The sequence below is a fragment of the Pleurodeles waltl genome, chromosome 5 (genome assembly GCF_031143425.1).
Source record: "Pleurodeles waltl isolate 20211129_DDA chromosome 5, aPleWal1.hap1.20221129, whole genome shotgun sequence".
Lineage (NCBI taxonomy): Eukaryota > Metazoa > Chordata > Amphibia > Caudata > Salamandridae > Pleurodeles > Pleurodeles waltl.
In genome coordinates, this window is record NC_090444.1 from 30,934,979 (window position 1) to 30,954,163 (window position 19,185).

At 48.1% G+C, this 19,185-nt stretch overlaps 1 protein-coding gene across 1 annotated transcript in view; it reads left to right on the plus strand.

The window, feature by feature from the left end:
- Nucleotides 1–19,185, plus strand: part of LOC138296948 (NXPE family member 1-like) — a 366,294-nt gene that overhangs the window by 229,979 nt on the left and 117,130 nt on the right. The window contains exon 6 of the mRNA XM_069236467.1: nt 9,827–9,923. Coding sequence (XP_069092568.1) covers nt 9,827–9,923 — 97 coding nt within the window. The remainder of the gene's footprint in view (nt 1–9,826; nt 9,924–19,185) is intronic.

The window sequence follows — 19,185 nt, forward strand, 5'->3', positions numbered from 1 at the left end:
AACAATTTACAAATATACACAAATTGATGGAATTACTCTTGGATGACATTGTGTAATCATTCTGGTCTCCCAGAGGAGAAATATGATCCGACAACCCACATGGCAAAACATTTCCTGGTCCCCCAATGCCATATTGGTACGTAATTTGCAGTGAAAACACCTAAATCTGGCAATTAAGTACATCACTTTGCTAAGAGGTGGTTGTCAGTATCATTACTGAAATCAGCACTAACAAGGAACATGTAGAAACATGGTGAAATAAGTTAAAGATTGGGATTATTTTTCGATTATTTTTAAATTACTGTTGATTAACTACATGTAATATCCTCCACCACCCCTTGAGAGTACAGTCCCACAAGCAAAGAACAAAAACTCACCAATGCTTGGGCTTTACACAAGGTTGGAATGCTTGGGGGGTCATGATTCCTTTGTCCCACCCAACCGAGGGTGGAATACAAACGTTGTGTAGGGGGACGCTGTGCTGTTCCTGCAGCTCCCCGTGGCAATGGGCGCTTGGTTGGTGGTGATCCCATTTTCCTGGGACCACCATGAGCTGAGCACACAACTCATCATGAACTGAGCACAACCTCGCAAGGACTTGTGGTACATCTGCATGTCCTTGGGTTTTCTTAATTTTTTCTGCGGCCTTGTGCCATGTTTCCTGGTTTTTGAGGGCAGGGCAGGGAGCCCACCCACAGCTGCCCTCATGGTTGGGGGGTGTCTGGTCCCACCCGGAAACCCCGTCAAGCTGATTCCTCATTGGAGGGCGGCAAGAGGAGCTCACCCCCGGCTGCCCTAATGTTTGTGGGGTGTCTGGTCCCACCTTGACACCCCCATTAGGTGGGTAACTTTGGGAAGTGGCTCGGGGAGACCACCCCTGGCCGCTTCTGCCAGCTCCCCGCACGGCCAGCACCTCCAGGTGCTGCCACGGGAGCTGTCCCTTCATTGGGTGTGTGCCTGCTCCTGTGGGCAGACGCATGCTGCTGCCGCGGCCGGGCAGGCTACCTGGGGTAGTGCGACGGCAATCCCCTCACTTCTCCATCTCATCAGGGCCCCAGTTTGGAGTCCGGGCCCCTCCTCACCATTCCAGGGAGCGCAACTGTGCTCCCTGCCTTCAGCCTCTTTGTGGGCCCTGGGATGAGGTCTGGGGCACCTCTGGCGATTTGTCACAGGTAGTGCGGCGGTGCCTCTGACTTTCTCTTCATACTGGCTGCCCGGCTATTCCCCAGCCAGCAGCTATCTTTGCGGGGGACATGACAGCGTCCCCAACTGTTCTTCTTGAAGGGGCACTGGGATGGGGTCCGGGGCTCCCTTCGACATTTTCGAGGGGAGCACAATGGCGCTTCCTGCCTTCCTTCTATGTGGGGCCCCGGGATGGTGTCTGTGGTCCCCGAGCTCCTCTTCACGAGGGTCACGACGGCAGGCCCCAGCCTTACTTCTTTTTGGGGGCAGCCCCCCGAGCCCTGGACCACAACAGGGGCATCGACCAGAGCAGCTGCGGAGCCCCATGTGCTGCGCCGCTAGCTCTGGATTAGGTCAAACGTCACCTACTTTTTCCGTGTGAAATCTTGGGCCTCCTTGGCCGTTTTTCATGATCTTGGTGTTGTTTTGCTCCTGGTGGCGATTCCTTGCCACCAGGAGTACTTTAATTATGCCTACTGGCCTAGAATATTCCCAAATGTTAGGGAGCCAGTCTCACTTACTCCCTGCACCAGCCTTTCCTCTGAGTGCCTCCTTTTCTTCTGAGCGATGCGCTCTCTTTGCGCCTGTAGGAGGCTGGCCTGGCTTGTAGTGGGTACCAAGGGGTACTTACACTCTGTACCAGGTCCAGTTATCCCTTATTAGGGTAGAAGAGGTGTTTCTAGCAGCTTAGGCTGATAGAAAGTAGCTATAGCAGAGCAGCTTAGGCTGAACTAGGAGACATGCAAAGCTCCTACTATACCACTGGTGTCATATGCACAATATCATAAGAAAACACAATACACAGATATACTAAAAATAAAGGTACTTTATTTTTATGACAATATGCCAAAAGTATCTCAGTGAGTACCCTCAGTATGAGGATAAGATATATACACAAGATATATGTACACAATACCAAAAATATGCAGTAATAGCAAAAAGAAGTAATGCAAGCAGTGTAAAGTTACAATAGATTGCAAAAGGAGCACATAGGTATAGGGGCAACACAAACCATATACTCCTACAGTGGAATGCGAACCACGAATGGACCCCAAACCTATGTGAGCTTGTAGAGGGTCGCTGGGACTGTAAGAAAACAGTGAGGGTTGGAAAAATAGCCCACCTCAAGACCCTGTAAGGTAGGTGTAAAGTGCACCTACAACCCCCAGAGAGCACAGAAGTCGTGATAGGGGGATTCTGCAAGGAAAAACAACACCAGCAAAGCAACAACAGTTTATTTCCGGACCTGAGTACCTGTTAGACAAGGGGACCAAGTCCAAGAGTCGCGACAGTGTCGAGAGTGGGCAGGAGCCCAGGAAATGCCAGCTGAGGGTGCAAGGAAGCTGCCACCGGATGGAAGAAGCTTGGTGTTTTGCAAGAACGAAGAGGACTAGGAACTTCCCCTTTGGATGATGGATGTCCCACGTCGTGAAGAAGCTTGCAGAGGTGTTCCCACGCAGAAAGACCGCAAACAAGCCTTGCTAGCTGCAAGGGTCGCGGTTAGGGCTTTTGGATACTGCTGTGGCCCAGGAGGGACCAGGATGTCGCCACTTGGATGAGGAGACAGAGGGGGCGCCCAGCAAGTCAGGGAGACCTCACAGAAGCAGGCAGCACCCGCAGAAGTACCGGATCAGGCACTTAGAAGAGGAGTGAACCGGAGTCCACCTGAAGTCACAAAAGGGAGTCCCACGACGCCAGAGGACAACTCAGAAGGTTGTGTACTGCAGGTTAGAGTGTCGGGGACCCAGGCTTGGCTGTGCACGAAGGAAATCCTGGAAGAGTGCACAGGAGCCGGAGCTGCTGCAAATCATGCAGTACCCAGCAATGCAGTCTAGCGTGGGGAGGCAAGGACTTACCTCCACCAAACTTGGACTGAAGGGTCACTGGACTGTGGAAGTCACTTGGACAGAGTTACTGAGTTCCAGGGACCACGCTCGTCATGCTGAGAGGGGACCCAGAGGACCAATGATGCAGTCTTTTGTTGCCTGCGGTTGCAGGGGGAAGATTCCGTCGACCCACAGGAGATTTCTTCAGAGCTCCTGGTGCAAGAAGGAGGCAGGCTACCCCCAGAGCATGCACCACCAGGAAACAGGCGAGAAAGCCGGCAGGATAAAGCGATACAAGGTTGCAGTAGTCGTCTTCACTACTTTGTTGCGGTTTTTCAGGCGTCCTGAGCAGTCAGCGGTTGATCCTTTGGCAGAAGGTGAAGAGGGAGATGCAGAGGAACTCTGGTGAGCTCTTGCATTCGTATCTGAAGAATTCCCCAAAGCAGAGGCCCTAAATAGCCAGAAAAGGAGGTTTGGCTACCTAGGAAGAAGGATAGGCTAGTAAGAAAGGTAGGAGCCTATCAGAATGAGTCTCTGACGTCACCTGATGGCACTGGCCAATCGGAGCAGTCCAGTGTGCCAGCAACACCTCTGTTTCTAAGATGGCAGAGGTCTGAGGCACACTGGAGGAGCTCTGGGCACCTCCCCTGGGAGGTGCAGGTCAGGGGAGTGCAGTCTTTTGTCCAGTTTCGCGCCAGAGCATGGCTGGGGGATCCCTAAACTGGTGTAGACTGGCTTATGCAGAGATGGGCAGCATCTGTGCCCATCAAAGCATTTCCAGAGGCTGGGGGAGGCTAATCCTCCCCAGCCATTACACCTATTTCCAAAGGGAGAGGATGTAACACCCTCTCTCAGAGGAAATCCTTTGTTCTGCCTTCCTGGGCCAGGGCTGCCTGGACCCGAGGAGGGCAGAAACCTGTGTGAGGGGTTGGCAGCAGCAGCAGCTGCAGTGGAGACCCAGGAAAGGCAGTTTGCCTGTACCCGAGTACTGTGCTAGAGACCCGGGGGATCATGGAATTGTCCCCCAAATACCAGAATGGTATTGGGGTGACAATTCTATGATCTTAGACATGTTACATGGTCATGTTTGGAGTTACCATTGTGATGCTATACATAGGTAGTGACCTATGTATAGTGCACGCGCGTAATGGTGTCCCCGCACTCACAAAGTCCGAGGAATTTGCCCTGAACGATGTGGGGACACCTTGGCTAGTGCCAGGGTGCCCTCACACTAAGTAACTTTGCACCCAACCTTCACCAGGTGAAGGTTAGACAAATAGGTGACTTATAAGTTACTTCAGTGCAGTGGTAATGTGAAATAACGTGGATGTTATTTTACTCAGGCTGCACTGGCAGGCCAGTGTAAGAATTGTCAGAGCTCCCTATGGGTGGCAAAAGAAATGCTGCAGCCCATAGGGATCTCCTGGAACCCCAATACCCTGGGTACCTCAGTACCATATACCAGGGATTTATAAGGGTGTTCCAGTATGCCAATGTGAATTGGTGAAATTGGTCACTAGCCTGTTAGTAACAATTTGGAAAGCAGAGAGAGCATAACCACTGAGGTTCTGGTTAGCAGAGCCTCAGTGAGACAGTTAGGCATCACACAGGGAACACATACAGGGCACACTTATGAGCACTGGGGCCCTGCCTGGCAGGGTCCCAGTGACACAGACTAAAACAACATATATACAGTGAATTATGGGGGTAACATGCCAGGCAAGATGGTACTTTCCTACAGGTCTGCCCTGATTTTTTGCTTTTTGACCACCTGGTTTTTTACTTTTTACTGTGAGGAGCCTCCTCTCCCTTTGGAAATAGGTGTGAAGGGTTGGGGAGGAGTAGCCTCCTCCAGCCTCTGGAAATGCTTTGATGGGCACAGATGGTGCCCATCTCTGCATAAGCCAGTCTACACCGGTTCAGGGATCCCCCAGCCCTGCTCTGGCGAGAAACTGGACAAAAGAAAGGGGAGTGACCACTCCCCTGACCTGCACCTCCGAGGGGAGGTGCCCAGAGCTCCTCCAGTGTGTCCCAGACCTCAGCCATCTTGGAACCAGAGGTGTTGGGGGCACACTGGACTGCTCTGAGTGGCCAGTGGCAGCAGGTGACGTCAGAGGCTCCTTCTGATAGGCTCTTACCTCTCTTGGTAGCCAATCCTCCTAACCTGGTAGCCAAACCTCCTTTTCTGGTTATTTAGGGTCTCTGCTTTGGGGACTTCTTCAGATAACGAATGCAAGAGCTCACCAGAGTTCCTCTGCATCTCCCTCTTCACCTTCTACCACAGGATCGACCGCTGACTGCTCAGGACGCCTGCAAAACCTCAACAAAGTAGCCAGACGACTACCTGCAACATTGTAGCACCTAATCCTGCCGGCTTTCTCGACTGTTTTCAGGTGATGCATGCTCTGGGGGTAGCCTGCCTTCACCTTGCACCAGAAGCTCCAAAGAAATCTCCTGTGGGTCGACGGAATCTTCCCCCTGCTAACGCAGGCACCGACAGACTGCATCACTGGTCCTCTGGGTCCCCTCTCATCCTGACGAGCGTGGTCCCTGGAACTCAGCAACTCTGTCCAAGTGACTCCCACAGTCCAGTGACTCTTCAGACCAAGTTTGGTAAAGGTAAGTCCTTGCCTCCCCACGCTAGACTGCATTGCTGGGTACCATGTGATTTGCAGCTGCTCCGGCTCCTGTGCACTCTTCCAGGATTTCCTAAGTGCACAGCCAAGCCTGGGTCCCCGGCACTCCTTCCTGCAGTGCACAACCTTCTGAGTTGTCCTCCGGCATCGTGGGACTCCCTTTTGAGACTTCGCGGGCACTTTTGCGGTTGCTGCCTGCTTCTGTGAGGGCTCCCTGAGTTGATGGGTGCCCCCTCTGTCTCCTCCTCCAAGTGGCGACATCCTGGTCCCTCCTGGGCCACAGCAGCACCCAAAAACCTCTACCACAACCCTTGCAGCTAGCAAGGCTTGTTTGCGGTCTTTCTGCATGGGAACACCTTTGAAAGCTTCATCGCAACGTGGGACATCGTTCTTCCAAAGGAGAAGTTCCTAGTCCTGTTCTTTCTTGCAGAACTCCAAGCTTCTTCCAACCAGTGGCAGCTTCCTTGCACCCTCAGCTGGCATTTCCTGGGCTCCTGCCCACTCTCAACACTGTCGCAACTATTGGACTTGGTCCCCTTGTCTTTCAGGTACTCAGGTCCAGAAATCCACTTTGGTTGCATTGCTGGTGTTGGTCTTCCTTGCAGAATTCCCCTATCATGTCTTCTGTGCTCTCTGGGGGGTTATAGGTGCACTTTACACCTACTTTTCAGGGTCTTGGGGTGGGCTATTTCAATAACCCTCACTGTTTTCTTACAGTCCCCGTGACCCTCTACAAGCTCACATAGGTTTGGGGTCCATTCATGGTTCGCATTCCACTTTTGGAGTATATGGTTTGTGTTGCCCCTATACCTATGTGCTTCTATTGCAATCTATTGTAATTCTACACTCTTTGCATTACTTTTCTTTCTATTACTTACCTAATTTTGGTTTGTGTACATATATCTTGTGTATATATCTTATCCTCATACTGAGGGTACTCACTGAGATACTTTTGGCATATTGTCATAAAAATAAAGTACCTTTATTTGTAGTATATCTGTGTATTGTGTTTTCTTATGATATTGTGCATATGACACCAGTGGTATAGTAGGAGCTTTACATGTCTCCTAGTTCAGCCTAAGCTGCTTGAAACACCTCTTCTACACTAATAAGGGATAACTGGACCTGGTACAAGGTGTAAGTACCTCTGGTACCCACTACAAGCCAGGCCAGCCTCCTACAAAACCAGATGGCCAGAACCGTCCTCTCACACTCCTGAGGTGACCTGTTCGTGTGGCCTTGGGCCTTGCCCCAAAAGCCCCATAAGTCCAGGAGATTGGTCCTGTAAGTCGTTGCACTCTACTTTGATTGCTGTCTTTTTTTTCCTCCATAGGATTGCATTGCAGGCTTCCTAGAAAATGCTCTACTTTTGAAAAATGTGTAAATGAGACTGCACCTGTGTGTATGAGACTGCACCTCTGTATATGAGACTGCAACCTGTGTATATGAGGCTGTATCTGTGTATATTAGGCTGTACCTGTGCATATGAGACTGTACCTCTGTATATGAGACTGCAACCTGTTTATATGAGGCTGTACATGTGTATATGAGGCTGAACATGTACATATGAGGCTGAACATGTATATATAAGGCTGTATCTTTGTATATTAGGCTGTACCTGTGTTTATGAGACTGCACCTGTGTATATGAGGCTGTACATGTGTATATGAGACTGCACCTGTGTATATAAAGGCTATACCTGTGTATATTAGGTTGTACCTGTGCATATGAGACTGTACCTGTTTACATGAGGCTGTACCTGTGTATATGAGGCTGTACATGTGCATATGAGACTGCACCTGTGTATATGAGGCTGTACCTGTGTATATGAGGCTGTACCCGTTTATATGAGGCTGTACCTGTGTATATTAGGCTGTACCTGTGTATATGAGGCTGTACCTATATATATCAAATTCTACCTGTGTGTATGTGAGAAAACTGGTCTTAGTGCATACGTCCCCTAACTTTTTGCCCTCATTTTTCACTGTTTGCTGTTGTTTTCCTGACTCTGATGGTGCCCTGGGTACTGCTAACCAGTCCCAGGGCCCCTGCTCTGTGTAAAATGAGTATGCAAATTAGGCTAATTATAATTGGCTATGTCATTGTACCTATACGTCCCTAGTCTATGGTAGGGCATGTAGCTTTAGGGACCCCAGCAAAGGTTGTGCACCCATACGTGCACTGCTGAGGTGCCCAGTGTCATTTTTTAAGGCAGGCCTGCCTTGCTTGCTGCTTTTAAAGTAAATGTTGGAAATTGTATTATTGGTAAGGTCGGGTAAATACCTACACTTAGCAATAGGTCACTAACCCCCACTGGGTCCAGTCAGCTCTCAATAAATTAATCCCCACTCAACTTTGGTAGCTTGGCAAGAGCGACAAGGCTTAACTTGGGAGACAAGTGTGTAAAGCATTTAAAAATCACAAAACAGTAAATAAGTAAAACACAAAACATAATAAAAATCCAACACCAATCTATAAAAATTGAGTATATTTGTTTCTTTAAAATGACACTAAAACAATTAAAATCGGATAAGGGGAACCGGAGATATACATTTTTAAGGAATAAATGTTTTCTAGCAGAACTAGAAAGCAACTAGCAACAATCGCTCAAAGGGTTAAAAAAAAAAAGGTCACACTGGACAGGGATAAAGTCCCGAGTTCAGGCCACCTGTGATGTAGCACTGTTACACTTACAAGTGTTTCTTGATGCAGGAATGTGGTCCACATCACCAGCCAAGGGTTCAGAGGCTGTGGTTTGCCTCTTGGGGTCTGGGACTACAACTCCCACAAATGCAACTGTTCAGTTTAGGGGACTGTTTATAACAGTTGTTCCAAATGTCCCCAGACTTCTGGATCTTATTCCAGAGGTCCTTTTTGGGTCATTGAAGTGTCCCCAACTTGATCCAAGGCTCCAGAAGCTCTGAGTTGCTCCTTGGGAGTTGGGACTACAATTCCCAGAATGTACCTGGTCAGAATCCTCAAATGGCCACTGGCACCTTCCTGTACAAAAACAATCCAGAGATGTGTTTTCCTCTTTGTATGGGTGCTGCAGAATGCAGCACATGTAGAAAGAAGAAAAAACTAAGAGAAATAAAACATATTTCTCCTTGCTACCCCTCACCTCTGGAGGTATAAGGTTTTGGAGCAACCCCAGACTTACAGGCTCTCGTAAATCTGGGGATGTGTCAAAATCCATGGGTGTTGCACGTGAAAACCCACAGCAATGCCCAAGGAACGCCTCCCTGGTGCAGAGTAAGGCAATGGCGTGTGAAATGTTTAAGAATTTGCCTTGGCACATGTTTTTGAGTAAATATCCAGTACAAATCCTATGCTAAACTGCACATACCCCTATGTGCCCTGGTGCAAAGGTAATGAGTGGCCCTAGGAGCTTGTTTGTGTCCAAGCACAGGGGGTGACAGCAGCGGAAGGCAGCATTTTAGTAAATGTGGCTGTGCACTGCTTTCAACCCCTTTGTGCAGCACAGCGCAACCATAATAAATCTGCCTTGTAATGTTTATCTGGACAATTAATGGCTGCAGCTAAGCCTATGAGGCTCGTACTTTGGCATCTGAAGACTGTGGCTGGAATTTGCAGCTGGGAATGTAAGGCTTTGGATTTGCATTTCAGGCTGTATCTGGGCTTGCACTGGTTCTGCTTGTTCATCTGACTATTGCCCCACTTCATTTAAAGAATGTTTCTGTTCATACGATGACTGTCTGTCTGCGGGTGGTGTTTGTAACTGTGTGTGTAATTGTTGTGTCTGTGTCTCGCTGCTTGTTGTGGTTGTTTTGGTGCATGCAATGGTTGCGCCTGTGTCTCTCTGCCGATGGTAGTTGTATCTGTCTGTGTAATGGTTGCACCTTTGTCTTTCTGCAGGTGGTGGTTGTATCTGTGTGTGTGTAATGTGTTCCACCTGTGTCTCTCTGCAGGTGGTGATTGTATCTGTGCATGTAACAATTGCACCTGCCTCTCTCTGTGTTTATGCTCTCTCTGCCTTTAAAATTGTCACTATAGGCTAGTGACCACTTTTACCAATTTCAATTGGCATACTGGAACACCCTTATAATTCCATAGTATATGGTACCTAGGTACCCAGGATATTGGGGCACCAAGAGATCTCTATGGTGGGTGTATGCTTGCATGTAAAGTGATATGCCTCGTTGTCTTTGGTTCTCTTTGCAGGTTATGGTTGTACGTGTGCACGTAACACGTTGTGCCAGGGCCTCTTTGCAGGTGGTGATTGTATCTGTGTGTATAACGGTTGCACCTGGGTCTCTTTGTAGGTGATGGTTGTATCTGTGTGTGTAACTGTTGCGCCTGTGTCTCTTTGCAGGTGGTGGTTGTATCTGTGCATGTAACGATTGTGCCTGTGTCTTTCTGCAGGTGGTGGTTGTATCTGTACATGTAATGGTTGCGCCTAGGTCTCTCTGCAGGTGGTCTGCAGGTGGTGGTTGTATGTGTGTAATGATTGCACCTGTGTCTCCCTGCAGGTGGTGGTTGTATGTGTGCATGTAACGGTTGCTCTTATGTCTTTTTGCAGGTGGTGGTTGTGTCTGTGCATGTAACATTTGCGCTTGTGTCTCTCTGAGGATGGTAGTTGGATCTGTGCATGTAACAATTGCACCTGCCTCTCTCTGTGGGTGGTGGTTGTATGTGTGCGTGTAACATGTTGCACCTCGGTATCTTTGCAGGTGGTTGTATCTGTGCGTGTAACGGTTTTGCCTGGGTCTCTTTGCAGGTGGTGGCTGTATCTGTGCATGTAATGGTTGTCTCTGTGTCTCTCCACAGATGCTGGTTGTATTTGTGGGTGTAATGGTTGCACCCAGGTCTCTTTGCAGGTGGTGGTTGTATCTGTGCATGTAACGTTGTGCCTGGGTCTCTTTACAGGTGGTGGTTGTATCTGTGCATGTAACAATTGTGCTTGTGTCTTTCTGCAGGTGGTGGTTGTTTCTGTGCGTGTAATGATTGTGATTGGGTCGCTCTGCAGGTTGTAGCTGTATCCGTGAGTATAGTGGTTGCGCTTGGGTCTTTCTCCAGGTAGATGTATCCACGCATGTAATGGTTACACCTGTGTATCTCTGCAGGTGATGGTTGGATCTGTGTGTGTAATGATTGCATCTTCGTCTCTCTGCAGGTGATGGTTGTATCTGTGCATGTAATGCTCGCGTCTGAGGCGCTCTGCAGATGGTGGTTGTATGTGTGTAACAGTTGTCCCTGTGTCTCTCTGCAGGTGGTGCTTGTACAAGTGCATGTAATGTGTTGTGCCTGTGTCTCTCTGCAGGTGGTGGCTGTATGTGTGTGTGTAACACTTGTGCCTGTGTCTCTGTGCAGGTGGTGGTTACATCTGTGCATGTAACGGTTGCGCCTGTGTCTCTTTGCAGGTGGTGGTTGCATCTGTGCGTGTAATGGTTGCGTCTGGGTCTGTCTGCGTCCGGTGATTGTATCTGTGCATGTAATGGTTGCTTCTGGGTCTCTCTGCAAGTGGAGGTTGTATCCGTGCCTGTTATGGTTGCACCTGTGTCTCTCTGCAGGAGGTGGCTGTATGTGTGTGTGTAACAGTTGTGCCTGTGTCTCTGTGCAGGTGGTGGTTACATCTGTGCATGTAACGGTTGCGCCTGTGTCTCTTTGCAGGTGGTGGTTACATCTGTGCATGTAATGGTTGCGTCTGGGTCTGTTTGCATTTGGTGGTTGTATCTGTGCATGTAATGGTTGCTCCTGGGTCTCTCTGCAAGTGGAGGTTGTATCCGTGCCTGTTATGGTTGAACCTGTGTCTCTCTGAGGGTGGTGGTTGTATCTGTACGTGTAACAGTTGCACCTGTGTCTCTCTGAAGATGGTGGTAGGATCTGTGCAAGTAATGCTTGTGCCTGGTCATATGATAATAGTTTCCTCTTATATGATGCATATTTTTGTTCCTGTGTATAATCAAATTATAGTTTTGCTTGTGCATGTGACAGGTGTGCTTGTGGTGGAGGTGCTAGTTCATATGATTGCTGCTTCTGTTGATATGATCGTCACTTCTGTCCAGTTGTTGAGTTTGTGTATCCATGTGGTGGTTGCTCCTGTTCATTTGATGGCTGTCCCTTTTCATATGATGAGTCTGTCTGTGCATGGCATGTTTGTGCTTCATCAATGAAGGTTGTGTCTGTTCATTTTATGATGGTGCCTGTTCATATGATGGCTATTCCTGTTCATGTGGTGGTTTTGTCTGTGTATTCATGGTTGTACCAGGTCATATGATTGATGATATGATGATTGTTCCTTTTACAGTTGTTTCTGTTTATGTGATGTGTGTCTGTATGATTCTGTCTGCTCGTCTGATGTTTGTCGCTTTGCATGGATGTTCTGTTCATATGACAGATGTTCCTGGTCAGTGATGGATGTGCCCGTTCACAGGAGCATTTTAACTGCACATATGATGGTTGTGTTTACTCATCAGATGGTTGTCTGTTCATATAATGGTTTTTCCTGTTCATATTTGATTGTACCTCTTTATGTGATGGTTGTGTCTGTTACGTGATGTCTGTCCTTCATGTTGTTTTGTGTTCATATGATGGTTTTTCCTCTTCATAAGATGAGTGTGCCTGTTCAGATGATGGTTGTTCCAGTTCACACAATGGTTGTGCTACTGATATGATGGCTGTGTTCATGCATCTGAAGAATGTTCCAGTTTACATGATGTGTTTGTGCACAGGGTGATTGTATTACATCATGAGGGTTGTGTCTTTTATGTGATGGCAGTGTCTGTTCATGTCAAGGGCGTGTCCTCTGCACGCCACAGCTGTAAATGTTCAGATGTAGTTTGTTCCTGTTTTTCCAGTTCATATGATGTCATGTCTGTTCATATGATGATTGTGAGAAGGATCACCTTAGCTGGAAAGGAGCAAGGAGTCTCTGCAGAGAGAGAGGTTTGAGTGTAGGGAAGAATCCTTCCTTAGAACTGTTAATTAATATGCTTAGAGTACAGGATAAGGCCATAAGTGCCCAATCTGGTGAAAAAGTAGCTAATGGTTCTCAATCTGATCCAGGGACTCCCCCAGGAAAAGGTTCAGGAAAGAAACTTCTCAGCCTGCCCATTACTAGACAGTCTAGCATAGTTGGTACAGAGGTTGAATCACACCATACTGATGGTGTGCTCTCACATTATACTGGTAGCCAAGCTGTTAGGGTGCCCTCTGTAAGGGACAGGTCTCCTTCTGTTCATTCCCATCATACCTCTGTATCTAGAAATGTCCCTCCCACCCACCCTGATGACAGATTGTTAGAAAGGGAGCTCAATAGATTGAGAGTGGAACAAACCAGACTGAAGCTCAAGAAGCAACAGCTGGATTTGGATAGACAGTCTTTAGAATTAGAGAAGGAAAGACAGAAGTTGGGTTTAGATACCCATGGTGGCAGCAGCAGTATTCCCCATAGTCATCCTGCAAAAGAGCATGATTCCAGGAATCTGCACAAGATAGTTCCCCCTTATAAGGAGGGGGATGACATTAACAAGTGGTTTGCTGCACTTGAGAGGGCCTGTGCTGTACAGGATGTCCCTCAAAAGCAGTGGGCTGCTATCCTATGGCTATCATTTAGTGGAAAAGGTAGGGATAGGCTCCTTACTGTGAAAGAAAATGATGCCAATAATTTTACAGTTCTTAAGAAAGCACTCCTGGATGGTTATGGCTTAACCACTGAACAGTACAGGATAAAGTTCAGAGAGACCAAAAAGGAGTCTTCACAAGACTGGGTTGATTTTATTGACCATTCAGTGAAGGCCTTGGAGGGGTGGTTACATGGCAGTAAAGTTACTGATTATGAAAGCCTGTATAACACAATCCTGAGAGAGCATATACTTAATAATTGTGTGTCTGATTTGTTGCACCAGTACCTGGTAGACTCTGATCTGACCTTTCCCCAAGAATTGGGAAAGAAGGCAGACAAATGGGTCAGAACAAGGGTGAACAGAAAAGTTCATACAGGGGGTGACAAAGATGGCAATAAGAAGAAAGATGGTGAAAAATCTCAAGATAAGCATGGGGATAAGGGTAAAACCAAAGATCCCACTTCAAATCTTAAACACTCTTCAGAGGGTGGGGATAAAACAAATTCTTCCTCTTCTTCCCAACCTGCACACATTAAAAAGCCTTGGTGCTTTGTGTGTAAAAACAGAGGCCATAGGCCAGGGGATAAGTCCTGTCCAGGTAAACCCCCTGAGCCTACCACCACTAATACATCAAGCTCTAGTGCCCCTAGCAGTAGTGGTACTAGTGGTGGGACTGCTGGCAACAGTCAAGCAAAGGGTGTAGTTGGGTTCACTTATGGGTCCATAGTGGAAACTGATGTAATCAGTCCCAAGACAGTTTCTGTCACACCTAGTGGCATTGGCCTTGCCACACTGGCTGCTTGTCCCCTTACAATGGATAAGTACAGGCAGACAGTTTCAATAAATGGTGTTGAGGCCTTGGCCTACAGGGACACAGGTGCCAGTTTCACTTTGGTGACTGAAAACCTAGTGCCTCCTGAACAACACATCATTGGACAACAGTATAAGATTATTGATGTCCATAACTCCACTAAGTTTCTTCCCTTAGCTATAATTCAGTTTAGTTGGGGTGGAGTTACTGGCCCTAAGCAGGTGGTGGTATCACCTAGCTTGCCTGTAGAGTGTCTCTTAGGTAATGACCTAGAGGCCTCAGGTTGGGCTGATGTAGAGTTTTATGCCCATGCAGCCATGCTGGGCATCCCTGAGGAATTGTTCCCTCTCATTTCAAGTGAAATGAAAAAGCAAAGGAGAGAAGGCCTGAAAACTCAGGATCCCTCTCCATCAACAGGTAAAAAGGGTATCACAGTATCCCCTAACCACCCTACCATTCAGGATACTATTCCTGTGGTGGGAGAAACCTCTCCTAGGGTGGCACCTGTTCCAAGGGAATCATCAGCTGGCAAAGCTGGACTCCCTGAGGTAGAAGTACCTCTCTGTGGGATAACTAACATTGGTGAGAAAAAGAGCACCATTTTAGTTAACATGGAGCATCCCTCCAACCCTCCCAGAGAAACTTTAGTGCAGAAACTCTGCACTGCCTCACAACACTTAGGACAGCATCCCTGCCCTAGTGTGGAGCTGATAGGACAGCATCCCTGCCCTGCTCCAACTCAAGAGAAACAGCATCCCTGTTCTCTCTTCCAGCCAGATGGACAAAGTTTTTGCCCAGCTATGGCTTTTCTGAGACAGCATCCCTGTCTGGCATTTCCATCACTACAAATAGGTTCAGTGGACAATTCCCACTGCTCTAAACTAAAACTTACTGATAGAAACTCTGAAAATACATCTTCACATTGTTGCTTAGCTAAAAAACTTCAAACAGGGTGGTTTACATCCCCACAGGGAAGTAACCATATAGTGGATGATAAAGGGAGTAACCAGTCTATTGCAGAGCTACTCTCTACTTATCACCACTTAGACAATAAAGTCTCAACTGGCCAAGGTTAGCCTTATTGTCCTTCGTTTGGGGGGGGGTTGTGTGAGAAGGTAGCCTCTTTCTAGCCTTGTTACCCCCACTTTTGGCCTGTTTGTGAGTGTATGTCAGGGTGTTTGTCACTGTTTTCACTGTCTCACTGGGATCCTGATGGCTAGGCCTCAGTGCTCATAGTGAAAACACTATGTTTTCAGTATGGTTGTTATGTGTCACTGGGATCCTGCTGGTCAGGACCCCAGTGCTCATAGGTTTGTGGCCTATATGAATGTGTCACTGGGACCCTGTCACACAGGGCCCCAGTGCTCATTGGTGTGCATGTATATGTTCCCTGTGTGGTGCCTAACTGTCTCACTGAGGCTCTGCTAACCAGAACCTCAGTGGTTATGCTCTCTCATTACTTTCAAATTGTCACTAACAGGCTAGTGACCAATTTTACCAATTTACATTGGCTTACTGGAACACCCTTATAATTCCCTAGTATATGGTACTGAGGTACCCAGGGTATTGGGGTTCCAGGAGATCCCTATGGGCTGCAGCATTTCTTTTGCCACCCATAGGGAGCTCTGACAATTCTTACACAGGCCTGCCACTGCAGCCTGAGTGAAATAACGTCCACGTTATTTCACAGCCATTTTACACTGCACTTAAGTAACTTATAAGTCACCTATATGTCTAACCTTTACCTGGTAAAGGTTAGGTGCAAAGTTACTTAGTGTGAGGGCACCCTGGCACTAGCCAAGGTGCCCCCACATTGTTCAGAGCCAATTCACTGAACTTTGTGAGTGCGGGGACACCATTACACGCGTGCACTACATATAGGTCACTACCTATATGTAGCTTCACCATGGTAACTCCGAATATGGCCATGTAACATGTCTATGATCATGGAATTGCCCCCTCTATGCCATCCTGGCATTGTTGGTACAATTCCATGATCCCAGTGGTCTGTAGCACAGACCCTGGTACTGCCAGACTGCCCTTCCTGGGGTTTCTCTGCAGCTGCTGCTGCTGCCAACCCCTCAGACAGGCAGCTGCCCTCCTGGGGTCCAGCCAGGCCTGGCCCAGGATGGCAGAACAAAGAACTTCCTCTGAGAGAGGGTGTGACACCCTCTCCCTTTGGAAAATGGTGTGAAGGCAGGGGAGGAGTAGCCTCCCCCAGCCTCTGGAAATGCTTTGTTGGGCACAGATGTGCCCAATTCTGCATAAGCCAGTCTACACCGGTTCAGGGACCCCTTAGCCCCTGCTCTGGCGCGAAACTGGACAAAGGAAAGGGGAGTGACCACTCCCCTGACCTGCACCTCCCCTGGGAGGTGTCCAGAGCTCCTCCAGTGTGCTCCAGACCTCTGCCATCTTGGAAACAGAGGTGCTGCTGGCACACTGGACTGCTCTGAGTGGCCAGTGCCACCAGGTGACGTCAGAGACTCCTTGTGATAGGCTCCTTCAGGTGTTAGTAGTCTTTCCTCTCTCCTAGGTAGCCAAACCCTCTTTTCTGGCTATTTAGGGTCTCTGTCTCTGGGGAAACTTTAGATAACGAATGCATGAGCTCAGCCGAGTTCCTCTGCATCTCCCTCTTCACCTTCTGATAAGGAATCGACCGCTGACCGCGCTGGAAGCCTGCAAACCTGCAACATAGTAGCAAAGACGACTACTGCAACTCTGTAACGCTGATCCTGCCGCCTTCTCGACTGTTTTCCTGCTTGTGCATGCTGTGGGGGTAGTCTGCCTCCTCTCTGCACCAGAAGCTCCGAAGAAATCTCCCGTGGGTCGACGGAATCTTCCCCCTGCAACCGCAGGCACCAAAAAGCTGCATCTCCGGTCCCTTGGGTCTCCTCTCAGCACGACGAGCGAGGTCCCTCGAATCCAGCGACACCGTCCAAGTGACCCCCACAGTCCAGTGACTCTTCAGCCCAAGTTTGGTGGAGGTAAGTCCTTGCCTCACCTCGCTGGGCTGCATTGCTGGGAACCGCGACTTTGCAAGCTTCTCCGGCCCCTGTGCACTGCCGGCGGAAATCCTTCGTGCACAGCCAAGCCTGGGTCCACGGCACTCTAACCTGCATTGCACGACTTTCTAAGTTGGTCTCCGGCGACGTGGGACTCCTTTGTGCAACTTCGGCGAGCACCGTTTCACGCATCCTCGTAGTGCCTGTTTCTGGCACTTCTCCGGGTGCTACCTGCTTCAGTGAGGGCTCCTTGTCTTGCTCGACGTCCCCTCTCTCTGCAGGTCCAATTTGCGACCTCCTGGTCCCTCCTGGGCCCCAGCAGCGTCCAAAAACGCCAAACGCACGATTTGCGTGTAGCAAGGCTTGTTGGCGTCCATCCGGCGGGAAAACACTTCTGCACGACTCTCCAAGGCGTGGGGGATCCATCCTCCAAAGGGGAAGTCTCTAGCCCTTGTCGTTCCTGCAGTATTCACAGTTCTTCAGCCTAGTAAGAGCTTCTTTGCACCAACCGCTGGCATTTCTTGGGCATCTGCCCATCTCCGAGCTGCTTGTGACTTTTGGACTTGGTCCCCTTGTTCCACAGGTACCTTCAGACAGGAATCCATCGTTGTTGCATTGCTGATTTGTGTTTTCCTTGCATTCTCCCTCTAACACGACTATTTTGTCCTTAGGGGAACTTTGGTGCACTTTGCACTCACTTTTCAGGGTCTTGGGGAGGGTTATTTTTCTAACTCTCACTATTTTCTAATAGTCCCAGCGACCCTCTACAAGGTCACATAGGTTTGGGGTCCATTCGTGGTTCACATTCCACTTTTGGAGTATATGGTTTGTGTTGCCCCTATCCCTATGTTTCCCCATTGCATCCTATTGTAATTATACATTGTTTGCACTGTTTTCTAAGACTATACTGCATATTTTTGCTATTGTGTATATATATCTTGTGTATATTTCCTATCCTCTTACTGAGGGTACACTCTAAGATACTTTGGCATATTGTCATAAAAATAAAGTACCTTTATTTTTAGTATAACTGTGTATTGTGTTTTCTTATGATATTGTGCATATGACACTAAGTGGTACTGTAGTAGCTTCACACGTCTCCTAGTTCAGCCTGAGCTGCTTTGCTAAGCTACCATTATCTATCAGCCTAAGCTGCTAGACACCCTATACACTAATAAGGGATAACTGGGCCTGGTGCAAGGTGCAAGTACCCCTTGGTACTCACTACAAGCCAGTCCAGCCTCCTACATATAGCAGACCAGCTGAGGCTGAACTAGGAGACATGCAAAGCTCCTACTATACAACTGGTGTCATATGCACAATATCATAAGAAAACACAATACACAGATATACTAAAAATAAAGGTACTTTATTTTTATGACAATATGCCAAAAGTATCTCAGTGAGTACCCTCAGTATGAGGATGCCAAATATACACAAGATATATGTACACAATACCAACAATATGCAGTAATAGCAAACAGAAGTAATGCAAGCAGTGTAAAGTTACAATAGATTGCAATGTGAGCATATAGGTATAGGAAAATACCATCTTGCCTGGCATGTTACCCCCATATTTCACTGTATATATGTTGTTTTAGTGTATGTGTCACTGGGACCCTGCCAGCCAGGGCCCCAGTGCTCATAAGTGTGCCCTGTATGTGTTCCCTGTGTGATGACTAACTGTCTCACTGAGGCTCTGCTAACCATAACCTCAGTGGTTATGCTCTCTCTGCTTTCCAAATTGTCACTAACAGGCTAGTGACCAATTTCATCAATTCACATTGGCATACTGGAACACCTTTATAATTCCCTAGTATATGGTACTGAGATACCCAGAGTATTGGGGTTCCAGGAGATCCCTATGGGCTGCAGCATTTCTTTTGCCACCCATAAGGAACTCTGACAATTCTTACACAGGCCTGCCACTGCAGCCTGAGTGAAATAACGTCCACGTTATTTCATAGCCATTTACCACTGCACTTAAGTAACTTATAAGTCACCTATATGTCTAACCTTCACCTGGTGAAGGTTGGGTGCAATGTTACTTAGTGTGTGGGCACCCTGGCACTAGCCAAGGTGCCCCCACATTGATCAGGGCAAATTCCCCGGACTTTGTGAGTGCGGGGACACCATTTCGAG